We start from the raw sequence: 20,607 nt of genomic DNA, 5'->3' as shown, positions 1-20,607 counted from the left end.
AGCCAGTGCCCTGGCCGGGAGATTATAACGTGCATTCAGAAATCATTATAAATAATTAGTAAGCTGGTATTCCAGGCTGATATCCCATAATTAAACATAATGATTTCATAGTGTTTGGCTGAGCGAGAACCAGATATTTCAAGATAATGGCTTGCTTTGCCTTTTATTTGGCATGTATTAGATCCCCACATGGTCTCCAAAGCAGTTATTAGCACAAGTGTATTTTATAATTTTGTTCTGACTCGTATGCTGTTCATTGCATACTTAAAGTCAAACCTGATAGGACAGGACAAAACTATCGCTTTAAATAATGGGAGATCTTACCAGTTTTGGCACAAGATGTGCCACGGAGCGGTGACGGCTGCCCCGGCATCCTCCAGCTGCCCTGAGCTGTGTCGTGGTGAAGCCGAGTGGTCCCAGGGAACCGGGATGGGACCAGCTCTGGGTCCCGGTTGTTGCTGAGCAAATCACCCCATTTTACTGTTCCTCCCCTTTGTGCGGGAAGAAACTTGGAAGAGAAGCTCCTCAATTATTTTAGAGATACTTTCAGCTCTCCCAGAGCTGCTGGATTCAGAGCCGCGGAGCTGTGTGTTGGGTGAGGGTGCACTTTGAAGAGGCTGGTGACTGTAAATGTGTCTGAGCATCCCGGCTGGGCTGAGCTGGGGCTGCCCAAGCGCCTTTGCTGGGGATGGGGACCACGGCCAGATGCAGCTTTTCCCCCTTGAACTGTGCAGAGGGATGGAAGCTCCAGGGTTTGTGCTGGACTGTGGTGCGCTGAGTGGCTTCTCAGCCATTTCCTAAGCTTGGGGTTGACCTGATGTAGTAGCAGAAGTTGCTCTGCGTGAGACCAAGTGTTTTATTTTCAAATGTATTAGTGCCACGGGCACTGGTGCCGGGCAGAGCTGGGTTCTGCAGCCAGGGATGGCTGGGGATGCTCCATCAGCATCCACCGATGGTGCAGGAACGAGCTCTTGCCAGCAGCTTCTCCTCCCGCCCCGGTGCGCTGGGTGGATCAAGGGATTAGCGTCCGGGTTGTCTCTGGGAAGGGGATAATCACCAGCCCGTTTGCTGCAGTCTCAGTCGAAAGCTGGATGAATCTGCTCCCTCCATGCAGATAAAAGCGATGAAGATATCAGGGATGTGACACACCGCAGTGTGGGACTTGACTTTTCATTACTGAGTCATCCGACTGCAGAATTGATTCCATTTTCACATGGTTTATTGCAGTTCAAAGCCCGGGTAGCTTTACCGGTTCATTGTTCGTGGGTGCTCCTGAGACAGACATGGAAGGAAGGGCAGAGCGGAGGGAGCGGCCGGGGTTCGGGCTCTGCACCCGCCCGCGGTGACACCGCTCTGCTCCCCCCGGCTCAGCCGCCCGTTCACAGCCCGACGGGGAGGAGATGAAAATGAGACGCTGATCTGTAATTGCAAACAATTAAATTCACAAAAACAGGCTCATTCTTATGTGCAACATGCGGCCTCTAATTAAATTTTAAACATGTTTCCTTTTCTGTCTTTTCCCCCCCTAATTTTCTATAGAAGGTAATTAGCTATCTCTTTTTGTGTGGGTATGTAATTAATTCTTTGTTAATCATGGCCAGGATGATACTGTTTTGATTTACTGAGTGTTAATCTGTTCCCAGCTTCATCACTCCCAGCTCTCATGTCCAGAGTCGCAGGTGCAGGCAGGTTGGGTTAACTCGGGTGCAGCATCTGGACCCCCGGGATGCTCGTGGGGTGCAGTGGGGACACGGGGTGCAGTGGCACATGCTGCTGGGGGAGCGGGTTTGGGGGGCCATTTCCATGACAGCGCCCGATAGAGCTCAACAGAGCCTGGCAGAGCCCAACAACTTTTGAGACACCAGTGTCCCGAGAGGGATGAGCAGGCGATGCACTGCGGTCCCAGGAGGCTCTGCTGATTCACGTTGGGGTGAATCAGCTCATCCCCATGTGCCCAGGGAAGCCTCGCAGTGGGGTCCAGAGTGGCCACGAGCATCTCCTCCTCCCGTCCTGTGCTGTACCCCGGGGTGGTGGGCACAGCTCCGCGCACAGACCAGCATTTGCCAAGGCACCAGCGGCTGTGGGCACATCCTGGCTGCCAGCGCAGCAGAAATCCTGGGGAGCTCAGGGCATGTCTGGGCGCATCGTGGGGCTGCTGCAGCCTCTCCCCGCCGTGCACAGTCACAGCACGCAGCGCAGACAGGACCAACCTGCCCGCCGTCTGCCTCCAGCCAGCAATTTGCACGAACTCCTCTTTGGCCTTGTTGGCCTGGAGCCACCCCGAGCACCCCGTGGGCACCCTGGCTGCAGCGTCCCAGCCCCTGCCCAGGCAGCACTGTGTGCCCCAGGACCTCGGGGCTGTTTTCCAAAGCTGCACCTAATATGAAGATGCCTCGATTTGCATGAAGCAGAGCAAAGGGAAAAAGCCCAGGCAAAGTGCAGCAGGGATTGTCCTTGGCAATGTTTGCAGTGAACACAGCCCATCCGACCACGGGAGCCACCCCAGGTCGTCACCTCTCGCGGCCGTGCAGCAGCCGAGCATCGCTCACCTCCCCTGAAATGGCTCCATGACAGCGGCAAAGGGCTCTCATTAACAGAATATAAAGTGCAGTGAAAATAATTGATGATCATCTTGTAGCAATTGATTATCTGTCTCCCGTAATGCTGCTTTGCTCACACATTAAGGGACTGTTGCTCCTCATGGAGCGCAGAGCAGGCAGCAAAGGCTGAGCACACGGCCCTGGCCACCTGCCCGGTCCTGCCCGTCTCCCCCTATCGCAGGCAGGGCTATGGGGCCTGGGCCAACCTCAGGGTGGAATTGGGGAACTAATTGCACAAGCGCATGCAGGAGGAAAGTGCACAAGCCAAGAGGCAGCCCTGCCCTATGGAGGAAGAGGAGGAAGGCTTCTACAAGGGCCACGAGTTCCTCCTGCTCCTCGGCTGCAAGCTGGGGGTTTGGGTGATGCTGGAGGAAGCGTCTCTGCAACCATGATTCATCTCCAGCGTCTGAGGGAGCCAGGGTGGGCACAGCGGGGCCGTGGTCATTCCCTGCAGCAAGGTGGCGGCCAGCAGTGGCCACCCCACCACTTCTTCTTGCCAAATGGGCACCCACTGAAGCAGCCCAGGCCATGGGACAGTCACCCTTCCCCAGGGCTGCCCTCCCCTCCCTGGCATTCTCCCCTCAGCATCGCCCGGCCAGCTGGGAACCGCAGCGGTTGTTTGCAGAGCAGCAGCCCCGAGTGCTCAGCCAGAGCTGCACACTCAGCAGAACCCAAATCTCCCAAAAAAAACTTGAATAAACTCTCCGGGTGGAACAGGAGCCAGGCAAGGACTCAGATCCTCTCCTCATGCTTGTCACATGAATGAGCTCTACAGCCAGGCTCCCCCCTCCTCAGGAAGGGGATTGTGCTGCATTGTGGGGAGGATTAGGCTGTTTCAGGAGGCCGAGGGCATCTCTGTGTGTCAGGAGGGCTGCTCTCACCCTGATAGGCACCACGGCAGGAGCTTCCTAACCCACAGCAACAGGGAATGGGCCCCATGCACCTGTGGGGCTGGGGTCCACTTGGGCAGCCTCCAGAAAGGCAGTGGGTGGGTGATGCCCCAACACCAGGGCAGCAGCTCCACAGCCCCCGCAGTCATTGCCGAGCGTTTCTGGCCAGCAACCTCAGATGTTTGGGAAAACAAACTGCACGGGAATTAGCTCCCAAGTATTTCCTCAATTCTACCCGCTATGAAGAGAATTTTATTTTGCTACCCCCAGGAGGAAGGAAGGTGGCGTGGAAGGAAATCTGTGCAATAACTCAGGAGCTGCAGTCAGCAGGGACCAGCCGTCGATGCCCAACACCACTCGCCCACTGCAACCAGGACCTCTTGGCCTGAGGAGGCTTTTTGTGGCTCTTCACAGAGGCATTAGCAAGTCCTAGCCACCCTTGTGCTTCCCAGCACTGCAGAGCACTTTGCTCACAGAAATAATGTGACTAAATATAGGCCGGTTGTTCTGTGAGCTGAGCCATGACAGAGGAACATGGCAAAGAGACAGGCTGTGCCCAGCATGGCTGCCATGGGAGGGGAGGATTGCTATGGGGCAGAGTCTGTGCCGCACCACAGTGTCAGCCCCACCACGGCATGCAGCCAGGGACCCCGTGCTCTGCACGGGCAAGCCAGGTGATTATACAACTTGTAGCCTGAGTCACTTTATAGCCTAATACAGGGCAAGAGAAAGTTTCTCCTCCTGAAGCCAGGCATGCCTGGCTCCATCACCCGCACTGCCACAGCCGTAGTCCCAGGAGCCAACCCTTAGAAAACAATTGAGGATTTATCGCTGCAGTGGTCCCAGCCAAGTCCAAGCAGCAGGGAATTATTTAAACTACTTTTTTCCTTAGGAGAGGTGTTGGCACCTGCTGTGGCTGCAGTGCTGGTATCGGGAACACCTGTGTCGGCTGTGGTGGTGGACACCAACCCACACGGGACGGGAGCAGAGCAGGGCTGGCAGCTCATCCGTGCTTACAAAACCAAGGGCAGCAGGGGCAGCACCTCGGGGTTGATTTATTGCAACCTGAACCTGCTACTGCAGCTACAGCAGACAGGCTGTTTATGAAAATACAGTTCCTCGGCTTTACAGTATTACAGCTCAGTGCTGTACAACAAAACCCTTTTGTACAAAATATTCTCTTGGTGTTATAAAGTTACTCTACAGTATAAAGCCCCCCTGGGCCTGCTTTCTGTGAGATTTGGACCAAAATGAAGCCTGAAATGTTCCCACAACTGAAGGAGCACAAGGAGAGTAGCCACAGTGCAGGGCCTGACCCCACCAGGGGCTCTGTGAACCCATGGCAGCGCAGGTACCGAGACCTTCATTTACCCCCCTAACTTGGCTTCAGCCATCATCAGTGCCAGGCTCTGCCATAGCCCCACACATCTCTCTCCAAAACGGACCCAAAATATGCCATTTGGCACGCAGAAGTGTGAATCTAGGAAAGAAGTTCAACATTTGACAGATAAACTGTAAAAAAACAAGTTTATTCGAAAAAAAAAACCAAAAAAAAAACAACCAAAAAAAAAAAACCCACCTCAGCCTCTTAAACAATTTCTGATCAACATTAACTGGAACTTGAGAGCCTTTAACCTGCTCCACGTACATTGGGATATTTTCCAGCACTAAAAAATAAAAAATAAATACATACAAACTCTTTCCTCCCCCTTACATGTCCTAGGATGTGAGTGGTTAGGCATCCACCGCCTTAAGATCTCAGTTGAACAGAAGTAAAAGAGGTTTCTCTAAGAGATAAAAGAGCGAAAGCAGACGGCCTGTCTCAGGGATGCACCGTTTCCACCCATCCCACCCAGCCCCTCAGCTCTGCCCAGCATCAGGCACCTGAAACACCCATTGCCGTGGGACTGATCAGCACAGGGATGTGCCGGTGCAAACCCACCCCATTGGGGGACCGAAGGCAGCACCCCAACCCAGCATTGGCAGCCAAGCCCCCACGTTGGCACCAATTTCATATCACCCAGCAATGGGCTGAAAAAAAGGCACAGCCAGGGCAGAGTCAGGGGGGAAGGGGGGACACCAGCCCAACCCATGGGGACTCAGCTGCAGGGGCTGGGCACACAGGGGCTGCTACAGCCCCGGAGCGGGAGATACTGTCCAATCTGAACCACAGCCATCCTTCTCCAATCCAAATATCCCGTGAGAGTACAACTAGAAAAGAGGAACTTTTAAAGAACTACAGGAGCTAAACTGTTTCAAAACATACCTAAAAAACACCTACAGAGCCAGGAGGCACCCAGCATGGGGGCAGAGGACAACCCTGCCCCGTGCCTCCTCTCCAACGAGGGCCTGCGGTAAGAAGCGTGTGAAGCAGTATTCATCTGGGGCTGGCCCTGAAGCCCATCGTGCTTCAACAAATCCAGTATCCTGCTTTTTATGGCTTTTTAACAACAAAACTCCCCCCAAACACACGCAAACACACCCACCCACCCCCACCCCAAGCAGAATACAGAGCTAAAGCACAGTTTAGTTAAGGCTCATTCAAATTCAGCAGATATGAAGACTGTAAGGCACATATTAGTAAATTCATGTTACTGTTAAAAAGCCAGACTATAAAAAGCCCCCCTGCCCCCCAACACACAAGGATACTGTGTGTGCAGCCCTGTTACCTTTGTTGAACACAGATGGAAAGACAGTTCAGAGCCCGGTTAAAAATGAACACCTGGTTTAAACACTTCTCACAGCTGCCCAGCACTGGCAGAGCACTGCCCCAGCCCTGCGCCAGGGCAACGGCGCTTCCCCGACACTCCGGGATGCAGACAGGTCCCTCACATGCGGCTCTCCTCCTCTTTGACACCATCCTCCGCACTCTTCTGAGGCGCAGGGGCCACGTCGTTGTTTGCCTCTTTCTGCTTTGCAGCTTCGTCGACATTGGTCTCTTCCTCCTTCCCTTCCTTCTTCGATTTCTCCGCTGCCTGCTGCTCCTTTGCCACCAGGCGGTAGTTGATGCCCATCCCAATGAAGAGGTAGATCCCAGCAACGATGAGGATGATCCCACAGGCCCAGTACGTGTACTTGTAGTCACCGTACATGTCATTGAGCTTCCCTGAGGGACAGAGAGGGACAGCTTAGCAAGATATCCCCCAGAACTGCTCCAGGTTGTAGAGCTGTTCCCAAGGGCAGCCCAAGCCCAGGAAGATGTGCAAGGGGAGGCTCAGGTTGGACATTAGGTAAAGGTTCTTCACCCAGAGGGTGCTGGAGCAGTGGAACAGGCTTCCCAGGGAGGTATCACAGCACCACGCCTGATAGTGTTCAAGAAGCCATCGGACAGCACCCTCAGACACATGGTGTGAACTGAGGTTGTCCTTTGCAGGGACAGGAGGTAGACCTGATGATCCTTGTGGGTCTCTCCCAACTCAGGACATTCTATGATAAGCCCATCACCCTGAGCTTCAGGTCTTTATTCCTCCAGTCCCTGCTTCCCGACCCGATGCCAGGGGCTCAGCCCCCACTTTCTCAGCCATCCCTCAGATCCTGGGGTGGCCTCAGGGCCACTGCTCGCCTCCCTAACCCCTGTCCCAGTGCTGGGGGCTGCCCATGGCTCACGAGGGACCCACTACTGCTCATCAAAGCTGGGCAGGACAGACAGAGCACCCCAGGCACAGTGCACTCACCTAGCAGAGGGGGTCCCAGCAGCACGGGGCAGCACTCCACGATGGTCACCAGGCCGACGGCGCTGGAGAACCGCTGTGCTCCCACCAGGTCCATCAGGGTCTCAAAGAGGACTGAGCTCAGCCAGCCAAAGGCAAAGCCAAAGAAGCCAGCGTAAATGCAGAAGCCAACATAGCTAGTGGACATGGGGACCAAGACGTGGCATACTCCGTTGTAGATCACAGCGACGGCAAAGAAATACTGGATTCTGGGTCTGATCCATTTAGTGTTTGCCACCAGTCCCATGGAAGGTCTGGCCACCATGTCTACAAAGGCCAGGATGGAGAGCAGGAAGGCTGCAGACTCATTAGCAATCTTCTTGCTCTTTGCATAATTGCTCAGGAAGACCAAGGGAGTGAACAGCCCAAAGAACATGATCATGTTGCCTGACAGATAGAGCAGGAAGCCCCTGTGTTTGAACAGGGACAGGTCCAAGAACTTGTTCATCGTCTGGAAAAGCGAGGTTTTCTCTTTCTTGGTCTTCCCAATGAGGTCTGCACTGGTGTCACTATCATCCTTTTTCACCACCTTTCCAGCTTCCTGCAGCACCTCCTTAGAGGCTTCTTTCTTCGCCTGATCCGGCTTGGGACCTATGGGCCGCATCAGGGATCCAGCAACGCAGCAGTTCAGCAAGAGACCACCGAGGATGAGGAAGCTGCCACGCCAGCCAAACATGCCAAAGAACTGCTGGTTCAGGGGTGCCAGGGTGGACAGGAACACAGGGCTGCCTGCCATCGCCAGCCCATTAGCCAGGGGACGCCTCTTGAAGAAGTACTTGCCGATCATGGTTAAGGCTGGGTTCAAGTTAAACGCGAGTCCAAGGCCTGAAGGAGAGGAGAAAAGAGGAGCTCAGAGCTCAGCCATGCCCACGAGCCAGCAGCAGAAGGGCTGGCGGGATGAGCAGGAGAGCGGGGTTTCAGCTCTCGGAGGAAATCACAGCTCCGTTTTGGCTGTTTTAACTTCCCGATTGCACGAGCAGCACTTGGCCCCTGCCGCCAACCTGGGAGGAGGCACTAGGGCAGCAGCAAAGCCACACACAGGAATTCTGTACAGTCACTAGTACAGTCAGTCTCACTACATTATGCCACCAGGGCCACCTCTTATTAGAATATGTAGCAGGAATTGAGATTTATGCAAATTCATCACAGACATTTCCTAATAATCACTGGGTTTAAGTTGCTCTTCTGGTAGCCTCAGGAGAGGACTTACCTCCGTTGCAGCCCTGTTAGGGCAGAGCCATCACTTACCCCCTACGACCCCAACGCAGAAGTAGAGCTCCTCCACAGTGTTGCAGAAAGAGGCTGCAATCAACCCGGAGCCGGAGAGGCAGCCGCCAGCGATCATGATGGGCCGGCTGCCATATTTGTTCACCAGGATGCTGCTGATGGGACCTAGAAGTTGAAGGAGATATGCCCAGAGATAAGTTATCTTTGCACAAGGCAGATGCACGCAAGCACACAGGAGGTTTATTGCCACAGGCTTCCAGCTTTCACACAGTGACACTTCATCCAGAGAGGGAATTGGGGTAAGGGGAAAGGACAGAAGGTTCAGAGGCAGCTGGAGATAAGAGTGACATCTGGTTAGAACACACACAGGAGCTGCAGCCAGAGAAGTGAGTGTCTGGCCAGGGCTGGCACGTTGTGGCTTCTGCTGAGTACCAGAGGCTGTTTATGGCTTCAGAAAGGTGTGACTCTGCTGGAGTCTCATCAGGAAAGCAAGTGCGGAGCAACTGTTCATCTCCAGCAAGAGGTTTCTGATGGAAACCAAAGCTGGGAATGGGCACAGGCAAAGCTCCCCAGGAGGAGGGGCACCGTGACACCCCAGAGAGCAGGGATGCTTCTGTTTTCACTACTACTCCTACAGTAGGAAGAGCCCAATTGCTCTGCACACACACCTTTTAAGTGCTTCATTATCGGGAGCTTTAATCCAAAGCAAACAGTGATTAGAAGCTGTGAAGCATGCTCTACAGATACTGAAATGTATTTAAATAAACTCAATGAACATCCATTGAATATTAACAGACCTAGTTTTGCCATTAACAGATAGCAAGGTTGTCAACATGTTATTAATGAGTCCTCAGACCCTACTTGACCTTTTTGCCCAGTTTAAACAAAGCTTGGAGGTTACAGGAGCCCTGTTGACACAGAGACTACCCCCAGCATCCCGCTCTGCACAGCCAGCTCCATGCCTACATACATGCCAGCAGCTCCAACCCCACACCACCAGTAGTTGGGAAGGGGCTGTGTCCTTGGTCCCATGAGAGGTGGCAGCAGCACTCGGAGGCCGCACATCACCCCAAGCCCTACATGCTTCCCCTCAGAGCGCACAGCACTTTGCAAAATCGAACCTTGAACTCAGCAAACGTGATGCCCCTGGACAGAGCCTAAAGGCAGCAGCCGCCTTTCCTCCGGGAAATCCAGCCTGGAGCAGCAAGATCCAAGGGCAGCCGGCAGGAATCTGCCCAGCCGGGCAGCACTGTGTACTCTGCTGAAAAATCCCTGCCCCCTCTTCTTTTTTCAATTAAAATCAAAAAAAGAAGGATTCACACCCACTCCTGTCTTAATAGACTCACATGAAGCATTTCTGACCAAATGACAGCTGATCTATTTTAACTATTTGTGTTGTGAAAAACATGTAAGTAATGGAACCAGAGTCCTCCCTAACGCTAATTTGGAGCCGAGAAAGGCATTTGAGGTGATAACATCCACATAACCTGACGGTGTCTGCACAGGGGGGCTGCATTAGCCTGCAGGACACACTGTTCCACCATCCCAGCCCTGCCCAGGACAGGAGCTACCCCAGCTCTGCATGATACCATCAGCACAGAACATTTTGCCAGAGCACAAGCTACTTTTTCTGCTTCCAAGCGATCGCACAGTTCACACAGGAAGGTGCCCTCGAAGACAAGGATGCACACGGTGACCACTCCAGCACAATCTACACTCTGCAGAGTGTCTGCAGGAACCCTGGAAGGAGTGAGCAGAGCAGCACATTCCCATGCTCCAGCAGCCAGGGAGGCAGCTGGGGAGGTCTGGGGTAGCTCCAGCAACCCTGCCATCAGCTTACAGGCAAGAGATTCGACACCAGTGAGCTGCTGGAACTTAATAGTAACAGCTCAAGGGGAGCAGGAGTGGTGTCAGTGTGGAGGGAGGGGGACAGGGGAACAACCCCAGGACTGGAGGAGGGGAGTCTCACTCCAGCTGCCAGGCAGCTCCAGGCAGTGCTGCCCCCAGGGCGCCCTGAGGAACCGCTTCTGAGCTATTAGCAGAAGAGGAATGGCCCAGATTGAGTCTCATTAAGGCAGTTACACGGTTTACAAGCTTGTTATAACACGGGAGCAGGGAACTGTGCTGGTCGCTTCACTAGCTGAGCGAGGACAAAGCAGAGCCTGTTTCCCCAAAGGAAAAGCCTCGTGCTTAGCCGGGCACTTACGTCAGCTCCTTTAGATGTACAAAAGCAACGAGGACACGGGCAGTTTGCCAGGTGGGGATGGCAGCAGTACAAGCTCCGATTTGCCTCAGAAGTGGACATAACGGCAGGCTCCCAATAAGAGTTTCTTTCAGCCGCACGACCCAGTGCAAAGCTGCGTTTGCAGGCGGGTACAAGACACCAAGGTTTGGACACTGGTGAGGCAAGGGCTGGGAGCACATTGCCCCACAGAAGCACTCTGCATGCTCCTCACCAGTTAAAGACAGTGTAAAGCACACAGCCTGGGGATTAAAAGACTCCAAGAAGCAGTTTCTGAAGGATGGGGGAGAGGAGCTGCTTCAGTTTAAGTAGTTTTGCTTTATTCTGCTCATGTCTCCGTACTTCCAGAACATCCTGCCATCCTCAAACAGCACAAGCTGCCTACAGCACTGCTCAGCACCAGGTTTCAGTGCATTCCAGAAGAAAGCTGAGCTGTTAGAGCTGGCCAGAAACCAGGGACACATCCCTAGATATGGGCACTGTTTGCTGGATTAAAAAAACCACAAAATTAAAAATCAGTATCTTATCTAAAAGGAAGAGACCCCATGAGCAGGGCTCCTATGCGTGGCACAGCAGCTCCTCGGCCTTCGGGTGCGTGCTGGAAGCAGACACAGCATCCACAGCACACTGTAACAAGGACAAGGGCAGAATTATACAAGTTGTAATTCCCCGGAAAGATTTTACTTACAGCTTTGCAGAGGAGGACAGATTAACCTGGTTTTTGCATTCTGGGCATTAAATAGAAGTTTTTGAGCAACCTCCTTCAAGCAAACTTGCTAAGGGAAGTTTTCCTCTCACATAAGGAGAAAACTCCAACTTTGAGCAAAATTTTGGCTTTTGTCACCACAGCAAGTGCAAATCATCAGACCCAAGCACATGTACTGCTGCCAGTCCACTTACCTCCTGCATACATAACAGCCAGCATGATGGAGGAGATCCAGGAGACTTTGCTGCTGGACGCATTGAAGATGACCTCAATCTCTTTGAAGAACACAGTGATGGACTTGGGGAAGGCATAGGAAAACCCAATGGAGATGAAGGCTCCGACGACCACGGCCCATCCCCATCCTCCTTCGGGAGGCGTGTACCCCACAGGGCCTCCAATGGCCGGTGGCATCTTGAACCAAGTTGACAATGACTCAGTTGGAGTTCAAAGATCTGCAAAGGACAAAGCATTACCTCTGCTGAAAACAGACAGCTGCATCCCCGCTCCCTGGTGTGCAATGGCACAGCTATAGCCCCACTCATGAGTCTGGCATGGCCCCAGTGCCCCAGACCAGCTGTGGGAGAGCTGATCTGAGAGGTGAGCACTCAGAGCTCACCAGCACACTGGCCTCGTAAGGCCATCCCAAAACACATGCTCATATTGTGGCTGGCCTTTACAGGCCCAGCCCAGCAGGTATTTATAAGCAACAAATTTAAGACATGATACTGTGTCCTAAGCTGAAAAGGGCAAGCAATGTCCTTGTCAGCAGCAGCCAGGGCACTGTGGTGAAACAGATGGGGTACCAGCAGCACGGGCCTGGATCTGAGGAGTGCTTACCAGGGCAGCTTTCCCAGCACACCACAAAATCTCAGAAAGCCTCAAGCCACACAGAGCAGGAGCAGCACACCCCAGGTTATTAAATGCAGACACAGCAGGGGAAATAAGACCACACATGCGAGCCAGGACACCTCCACTTCTGCAAAGAAAGAGCAGGCAGGGCCACAGCATGCCTGCCAGCCTGGCCAGCTCTGAAGGTCACAGGCTGTGGCTAAACTTAGCCCAAGCAGTGAGCAGGAACGACTCCAGAAGCTGCCAGGGAGGGAGGCAGGTCCAACCCAGCTGTGGCAAACCCTTCCACCCCTACTGAAAAAGCTACTGAGGGTCTCACAAGGGCACCCAAGTGTAAAAACAATTTACCTTAAAAATCTCAAAACCAGAAGGGACTGGAAAACAAAATAAATGGGGAAGTGTCACCCAATGGGGAATCCCTTCAGAGAGGCAAATTCAGAGCAATCTGGAGACCGACAGGGTCGGGCTGTTCACACCTTCCCACTGCTGCACCCTGGAGCTGTGGGTAGTCAGAAAATAAGGCTGCTTCAGGCAGCAGAGAGCAGCACAAGCCATCTCAGAGAGGAAACACAACGCAAGCAGCTGCTCAAAAATGTGGTTTACAATATGCAAAGCAACACAGTTTGTTATGGTCTCAGAACTCCCATTTGCCCCCGTAGATTTCAGAAGTCACTTTCTGATGCCACATGGCCCCCCTGGCCTCACAGGCAGAGAGCCCCAGCCCATATCAAGCACCATCAGCCAAGGTGGGAGACATGGGGCTCCTTCACCAGAGCCCACCTCTCACTCTGCAGGTCTCTGGCTCTGCTGCTCAGGTTTCCACTTGAAAAAAAAGCCACCCTTGAGCAGGAGCTTTCTCCAGAGCTCCCCAGGTCACACCAGGCACAGCGACAACTTCAAAGGAGCCTGCTGGCTCAGAAAGGTGCAGCCTCCTATTTATAGCACGCATCCATTCAGGCTCATGGCAATTACCATCTCATCTGCGGCTGCTGACGTGCCAGCATCTACCTGGCATGTCCCCCCGTGCCCTCGGCACGCCACACAGTACCGTGTGCACCCGCCTTGTTTCCTCCTGCTCCGTGTCACATTGGTGCACAGCTGAAGCTGGGATCCAGATGTCCCGGCTGAAGCGCAGCCGGTGGCCCCAAGCTGCAGGGAGCCCCCGCTCCCACCTGGCACCGGAGGCACTGCCCATGTCACCCGATATGGCAGCGGGTTTGCCAGGGCCACCCGACACCTGGAAACACGCAGGTGATGCCTCAGACCCACACAGGGCAAGAAGAAGCAAAGCACGGGAGGCCAGTCTCTGTAAGCTACTAAGACTGGTTTAGCACAACCCAGACACCGATTTTGTTGCTGGCAGGGTATTTTCCTGTGTCCCAGCCAGTGTGACACATGACCACCACGAGCAGATCTGAGCCACCCTGCCACTCCAACAAAGGAATCACTTACAAGACGCTGCCCCGGGCACGTCCGCGGCTGAACTCTGCCCAGGAGCCAGAGGAGCTGATTTCCTCTCTTGGATCCTGGGACCACAGCTGTGCTGAGCAGCTGGTTGGACATCGGGCCGAGCCCACACTGGCAGGTCTGGCTCCCCAGCAGCTGGAGAGGAAGGTGTCAGGCTCGGCAGAGGCTCCTCAGGTACCTCTGGCCTCTCGGTGCAAGGCCCACCCGCCCATCACGCTCTTTCTGAAACGCCGGTATGCACACCAGGTTTTGCTTCACATCACCTTCCTGCACACTGGAGTTTCCAGCCACCTCTTGCTTTGAGTCATACTGAGCTTTCACAGCATTCAGTGAACATCATCTAACTACACTGATTTGTCTGAAATATTTTTAAAATATCAGACTACCCAGTGCTGGCAATAAAAACCTATCAGCAAGGAATACAGTCTACTTGTTAGCACTAATTAAAACTACTAGCAATAAAAGCTATCCAAAGCAAAAGCTAAGGGGTGCTGATGAGGCACTGGGGATTTTTTTCTTTTGCTCCCGAGACACACACAGGTTTTATTCCTCCACCACTCCCAAGAAGCTCGACTGCACCAAAATTACTGTGGTGTGGTTCATCTATTTGTTCTTTCCCTGTGAGCAGCATTTCTCCTCCTGTTCAGGTGGCATCTCTCTATGAAATAAAAGACTTTTGGCGGGTTAGACATGACCTCTCTTGCATTGCTGAGGCACAGTGAAAAGCCTTGAACTGCACAAGGTTTGAGACCATGAAGCAAGCTTCCCAAAACCTGACGCCAGAGGGTTTACATGATGAGTTCTGCATGCCACAACATTTTTCCCTGACTCATTGAAAATCCTTATTAAGAAAGACCAGTTTTAGAAAGCTCTGCCTTCAACCGCATTAAGGCTTCTTGCTGATTTCCTCCTTGCCCCTACACAGAAGTAGTTTCAAACAAGAATGGAAAAAAAAGCACATGTAAGGCAGCAGCCAGTTCAACTGGAAAGCTTCCCTCCCCTTTGCAAAAAGGAAAAAAACCCACCCAGAACTTAGTTATGACACTTACAGCTCTGTTTTGGAAGAGCTGCAACGTGTAAGACGTGTTTGGAAATCAAACTCACAGCTGCCAGGCAGCCAGCTAGAGTTTGCCCTATTAGGAAATAAAATAACCATATTTGCAGTAATTAAGAGTGATGAGACCAAGTAATGACTGCAAGTATCACATCTGCTCCCCGTAAATGTCTCGACTAATCCGCAGGAATGGGTAGCCTACAGCAACCCTCCTCTGCACAGCAATGGAGAACAGAAATTGAGGCTTCTTAGGCAGTGAGGACTGTATCATCTCAAAACAGATCCTGTAGAAGACTAAGATCCTTTTCATCTCCTAGGTCCCATGCACAAACACTGTCATCCGTTCTCTGGAGTGGCCTGGAACAGGAAGATTTCAAGACTTTTAGTTACATAATGCGGCAAATTGCTGCGCTTTTAAAAGCCCCAGATTGGCGGGACTCCAGAGTGGAAAGACAGAGGCTCACATTTATAAGGCACTGCAAATGCCACAAAATATTTCTGGGGCAAACCCTTTATGAAAGTGTCCTCGCACTGCTGCTTTTTGAGGTCAGAGGAAGACGGACATCCCCCGCCCATGCAGGGTACTTCACACCTCTCCCTACCCTCACACATCCCTCCAGCTCAAGGCTTTCCTACTCTGGGCATAAGTTTACCTGCCTGGTGAGCACCCGTTCCCTCCATCCCCGTGCTGAAGCATTTTCCAAACCAGAGCTGGAAACACAACAATCACACCCTCCATCCCAGCCTCCCCAAACTCTCAAGTTCACAGCAATGAGCTCTTTCACTGCTCAACACACCCTGAGATAGTACATGGCTTTACACACCCCCTGGGACATTTGTCCGTGTCAGGAGCCAGCAGACCCCAAGCAAAAGGTTGGACCAGATGACACCTGAGGTCTCTTCCAACCTGGTATTCTATGATTGATTGATCCACCACTTCTGCTCCACGAAACAAAACTGAGATATCTTTCTTACTGCTGGGGAAATGGAAGCGCTGGCAATCATGAGCTTTTTACAGCAAATAACGCTTTACAGCTTTGAATTTGCCCTTTTTCCGGCCAGAAGCAAGATGAAATAGAGATTGTTATGAGTTAACGAGACATTACCTTCACCAGTTTTAAGTGGGTTTATAGCATTAAGCATGGAGCTGTAATTCCAGTGAGCACCCATAGCTGGGGTTTAACCTGGCGGTACATGGCCTACGTGACACCCTTGCACTCACAAGGGCGCTGCACCAAGACAATAGTCAATTGAGGTCCTGCTCAGCCGCAGCATTCACTGGTGGGGTGAGGCGAGGTCAGCAGTGTGGGCAGGGTTTGCTCAAGGCCAACAGCTCACATGGGCAAGCTCAAGGTTTTTGCCAGAAGCGGCCCGGCCCGATCAGCATCTCTCCCCCTGGGGACAGCCAGCGCACCCTCATACATGCCCCGGTCTGCCAGCCCGGTGAGCTAACCCGGGCACGCAGACAGGCAGACGCCACGGGGCACAGCAGCCGCACCGGCAGAGCCAGCCACCCTCCTCACCACACCACTGGTGCGAGCCCTGGCGTGCAGCGGCATGGAGCAACCCGTGAGCCCCGGGCAGGGACCAACGCCTTCCCCAGACACCCACCTCTGCGGCACACAGAGCCCCCTGCCACCCAAGGACAGCTCCCGGCACGGCAGCCGTGGTGCACAGGCTGTGAAAAGCTGCGAGCCACCTTGAAGTGGGATGACTGGATGGTTTGTCAGGAGCTTTGAAGGCAACAAGCAACCAAACGGAGAGATGGGCAGTGATTTCTGCTGACCAGACAGATACCACATAAGCTCCCATCCTGAGCTGCTGTGTCCAGTTATTAGTATCAGCGAGACTCAGCCTGTCTGAGCAAGGATCAAGTGCCTTACTGGTGTGAGAATGCGTGAAGTCATGCTTAAGTGAGCTATCAACAAGACCAAAACAGAAACCCTGACTTATTTCTCTGGCCATTGCTCTCCCAGAGCCCTCTCACCCAAAACTCTGCGGGCAGACTCAGAGGGGCTTGCAGGCAGGTTACAAAAAGGTTACACAAAGCAGCTCTCACAGGCATCCTCTGAGCCCACATCAGCTTCAAGCCCAGGCGCAGCACCCAGAACCCGCTCTCTAACCAGTCCCACGAGATGATGGCTTCACCTCTGGAGCTGCAGGGCTGCAGAGCATTTCAGAGCCAGGTTTGAAGGGACTCACCCAAAACACACAAGCTCAAAAAGTGCAGCCCTTACAGTACAAGGTACCGTTCCTCCAGCTCAGATGTACTGGGGACGCAGCAAAGGTACTGCTAGTGACACAGCCCCAGACTCTGCTCATGCCCCCATCCCTATGGAAAGGGCTTCCCACAGCACTGGCTGTTTGCCCCCGCAGCCAGCTGAGCCCCCCAATCTCGGTGGGGGGGGACAGTGGACTCTCAGCTCCTGTGCAAGGTTTCACAATCCCACCCCCAGCACAAGCTGTGCTGTGCGAGGAAGCAGAGCTGATCCTCCCCGCACCAGTGGTGCTCAGGAACGCTCCCAGGACACCCCATGCCCGCCAGGAAATCCTCAGAATGAGAAAAATGTGGTACCGAATAGCGTCGACATTCTTTCGTTAGACACCCGCACCACCAGCCAGGGACAGCCAGGACTCCAGGTTTCATGGCAGAGCAGGGTAGCAGGAGGCTGCAAAACCTCAGAAAGCCACAGGCGTTGCAGTAAAAAAGTAACTGCTGGTCTCTCTCCTAAGAGCAAGAGCCTGAGCTGCCTTTGCTCCCAGCACCGCCATATTATCACTTCATTAAATCCCCCAAACCAGGGCCAAGGCAGCACAGGAACCAAGATGGGAGACTCTCACCAACAACCCAGCAGCACTCAGGTAACTGCAGTTTCAGGAATTAACTACAGCCCGGCATGAATTTTCTTTGGCTACAGTACAACTACACTGCAGCAGCTTTAAGGGCACATTTGAAAGTGAGTCATACAGACAGTACCGTTGAGAGGCTCCCACTTTCCCAAAGTCACAAGCTGATTCCACAGAAGGAAAGAGGAAAAGCCATAAAAGTGCAACAATGAGATTAGCACTATAGTGCTTAATGAGTGCTACTCACCCCCTTAGCCTACGTGCGGCTTTTCAACTCCTCATAAAGGATATATAAAATAATAGCATGCAAGTCACTGGGTATTTTCCACCTTAGCTGCCAGATAAATCAGGCCAATTGTGTGAGATAGGAGCCAACAGAAAGCACCCATTCGCACGTTTTTCAGAAGCCACCTCCTGGAAGAGGAGGATGCTTCACACCTTCCCACAGAACAGGGCATACTGTGACTTTGGGGCAGGGAGGTTTGTAATACACTGCAAACCACTTGTTTGTAATTAAGAGATTCATCACCACAGTGATCATTCACAAAGCCACCCAACAGGAGTTCTGGGGGTTTGTCTACATCTGGAGCCCAAGTCCATCCCCCAGCACCAGTACACACCAGCGACTCTGTGTCCTGGCCCATTTCTCAACCCTTCTTTTAGACACAGCCAAGAAAACTTCAGAGCAAAGACACCCAGGAGAATCAGCCAGCACTAAAATACCTCACTTAGCATGAAAATAGGATGCTTGTGCACCACAAAAAGGCTTAGGGCTCATGGAACAGCACAAAGACAGTAGATTTCAGGTTTCTTGTGATGTAACTAAAAAAACCCCATTTTTTTTTTTCCCCTGAAGAAATGCAAAGCCCAAGAACATCAGCAAGCCTCACAGGGCAGGGTGGGAACCCAGCATAAGCAGCATTTGCTGTCACAGGGACAGACAAATCTCACCTCTCCCAGTACTGCTACAGGTCATCTATCCACCATTTCCTTGGGATCCTCCAGTTCATCCTCAGATCAACTTCCAACCCCACAATCACTGCTCATCTTATCATGACATGCTTGCACATCACTTGCCCATGGGACCCCAGCCCGAGCCAGGATGAAAAACCCCAGCATCAGGTCTGGGTGTCCACTGGAGCCACTCACCCTCCACAAGAGCCTGGCTGCCACCTGGCCCCGCTCGGCTCCCCAAGCATCTCCCCCAGTGCTAACAAAAACCTGCCACAAGCCACCAGGCTCTGCACAGAGCAGTCCCTAAGACCCCAGCAAGCTCCCACTATGACCAGTCACAGGGGCTGGGAAGCACTTTGCAGGAGCCATGAGCTCCACGAGCATTTAATCAGCCCCTCATGGCCAAGAGCGAGAACACACCAGCTGCCAGCAAGCTCCAACAGTCCCAGCTTCCCGCTGCCAGTCACTGCAACACCTCATCGGCGGGGTGACCTCCTGCCTACGCACCTGAGGGCAAGTGTACACCGTGGCACACACGCACTGCTGTTGGGGTCCTCGGTGCGTGGAGCCTCCTCAATGAGTGATGCAACAACCTGCATTAAAAGGCGTCTCTCCTGGGGCTTGAGCACAGTCATACAGGCTCCTCCAGAGCAGCAAATCCCGACCCCAGCAGCAGATCACAACACTTGGAAGGGCTTCAGCAACTCACCCACCCAAGTGACTTCAAGTGCCCAAGGCCCAAGCGCCTGCTGAGAGGAAACATCCGAGGGCCCGTGCGAGGATCGGAGCAGGGAGCAGCATCTCAGTGCTGTCCCCAGGCATTTGCTCTACATGAACAGTCCCTCACACCCCCAGGACCACGGATCCGCTTCCCACGCAGCTCCTGGAGACTTGGGCCGGAGTGGCCTCCTCAGAGCTCCCCTTCTCTTATCGGTGCCAGAGACTCGGTTCCCCTGCACCCCACGGCTATCGGGGCCCGCAGCACGCTGCGACGGACCCTAAAGCAGACCGGCCCCCTCCAGCCTCGCCAGGGACAAGACTCACCGGGCAACGACCACCGTGGAGGGACGAGGAGCCCAACAGGGCCGGACACCCCACAGAGCCCACTCACCCTCTCGGCCCTGAAGCCACCCGGACCCCAAAGGCCACCAACTGTTCCCCGGCCGAGCACAACCCCCAGGGCCCCGCGCCCCGTCGGATCCACCGAGGGAGGTCACCGGGACAAGGGCACGGGGCGATCAGCGCTGTGTGCGGCGGGACTCGGCTCCGGGACGCGGTGTCCGGGGCGGCCTGAGGGGCCGTTGTCTCCTCAGCGAGTCGGGCCCGCTCTGGCCGGGGCGCGCGCACGCGACCCCAACGTACGCGACCCTCGCGCACGCGGCCGCCTCGAGCGTTAACGGAACGCGGGCCCGCGCGCACCGGAGACACCGCCAGCGGCGGCACCGGCCCGGCCAGACCAGACCCGCCAGCGAGGAACCCCGCGGCCCACCGATGGCGCCGGCTGCGCCCACGCGTGGCCAGCCGCAGGCGCCGAGCCGAGCCCCGCCGTAACCCCGTGTTCCCGGGACCCTCCCCGTATCGGACCGAGAGCGGCGGCTCTGGGATGCGCGGAGCCGCCGGAGCGCGGGGAACCTCCCGGAGCCGGTGGCCGCGGCCTGGCTGGACCCCGCACCCCCGTCCGTCCCGTTCTCATCCCGCCCGCCACGTGGGCCGCCGCGCCGGGCCCTACCTGCGCGTGCCGCCGCCGGCCGAGTGCCGCCGCCCCCGCCCCCGCCGCTATAAGGGCGGAGGGGCCGCACCGGAGAGGGCGGAGAAGCGGGTCGGGCCGGCGCCGAGCACCGCCCCCCGCCGCGCCACGTGCGCGCCGGCCCGCGCCGCCACTCCGCTCCGTGGGCACCCCCCATCCCACACCCCCCCCCTCCGCCGCCCCGGCCCCCGAGCCGTGCGCCCCGGCACGTACCGCCCCGCCGGGCCGCCGAGGGGGAGAACGCGGCGGCGACCGGGAGCGCAGCCGGCCCGGCGGCCACCGCTGCCCTCGGCCGCTCCTCACCCCCCCGCGCG

General features: G+C 54.5%; 1 protein-coding gene across 2 annotated transcripts; it reads right to left on the bottom strand.

Annotated features, from left to right (window-relative positions):
* Positions 1 to 490: 490 nt before the first annotated feature.
* SLC16A1 (solute carrier family 16 member 1) lies at positions 491 to 20,336 on the bottom strand. 2 transcript variants are annotated; one of them, XR_013923192.1, is made up of 6 exons: positions 20,276 to 20,336; positions 11,570 to 11,827; positions 8,449 to 8,592; positions 7,165 to 8,025; positions 6,160 to 6,596; positions 491 to 1,419 (listed from the first exon to the last, which is right to left on the bottom strand). XR_013923192.1 is itself a non-coding variant. In XM_080358156.1 (5 exons), exons 2-5 carry the CDS (start codon positions 11,784 to 11,786, stop codon positions 6,319 to 6,321), a joined length of 1,500 nt encoding a protein of 499 aa, XP_080214282.1. In that variant the 5' UTR covers positions 11,787 to 11,827; positions 20,276 to 20,336; the 3' UTR covers positions 6,006 to 6,318. The 2 variants fall into 2 exon arrangements, 1 of the variants encoding a protein (XP_080214282.1); XM_080358156.1 differs by lacking the exon at positions 491 to 1,419 and having other exon boundaries at positions 6,006 to 6,596.
* Positions 20,337 to 20,607: the final 271 nt, after the last annotated feature.

The sequence above is a fragment of the Nesoenas mayeri genome, assembly GCF_963082525.1.
Source record: "Nesoenas mayeri genome assembly, chromosome: 23".
Lineage (NCBI taxonomy): Eukaryota > Metazoa > Chordata > Aves > Columbiformes > Columbidae > Nesoenas > Nesoenas mayeri.
This window is presented reverse-complemented; position numbering and strand designations above follow the sequence as displayed.

Bases quoted from the DNA above. Each gene is read 5' to 3' on its own strand.
- SLC16A1 (XM_080358156.1), bottom strand. From the start codon at position 11,786: ATGCCACCGGCCATTGGAGGCCCTGTGGGGTACACGCCTCCCGAAGGA. The intron at 8,593-11,569 runs GTAAGTGGACTG...TTCAACTTCTAG, and splicing joins GGCTGTTATGTATGCAGGAG to GTCCCATCAGCAGCATCCTG. The intron at 8,026-8,448 runs GTAAGTGATGGC...CCTCTCCTTCAG, and splicing joins CTGCGTTGGGGTCGTAGGGG to GCCTTGGACTCGCGTTTAAC.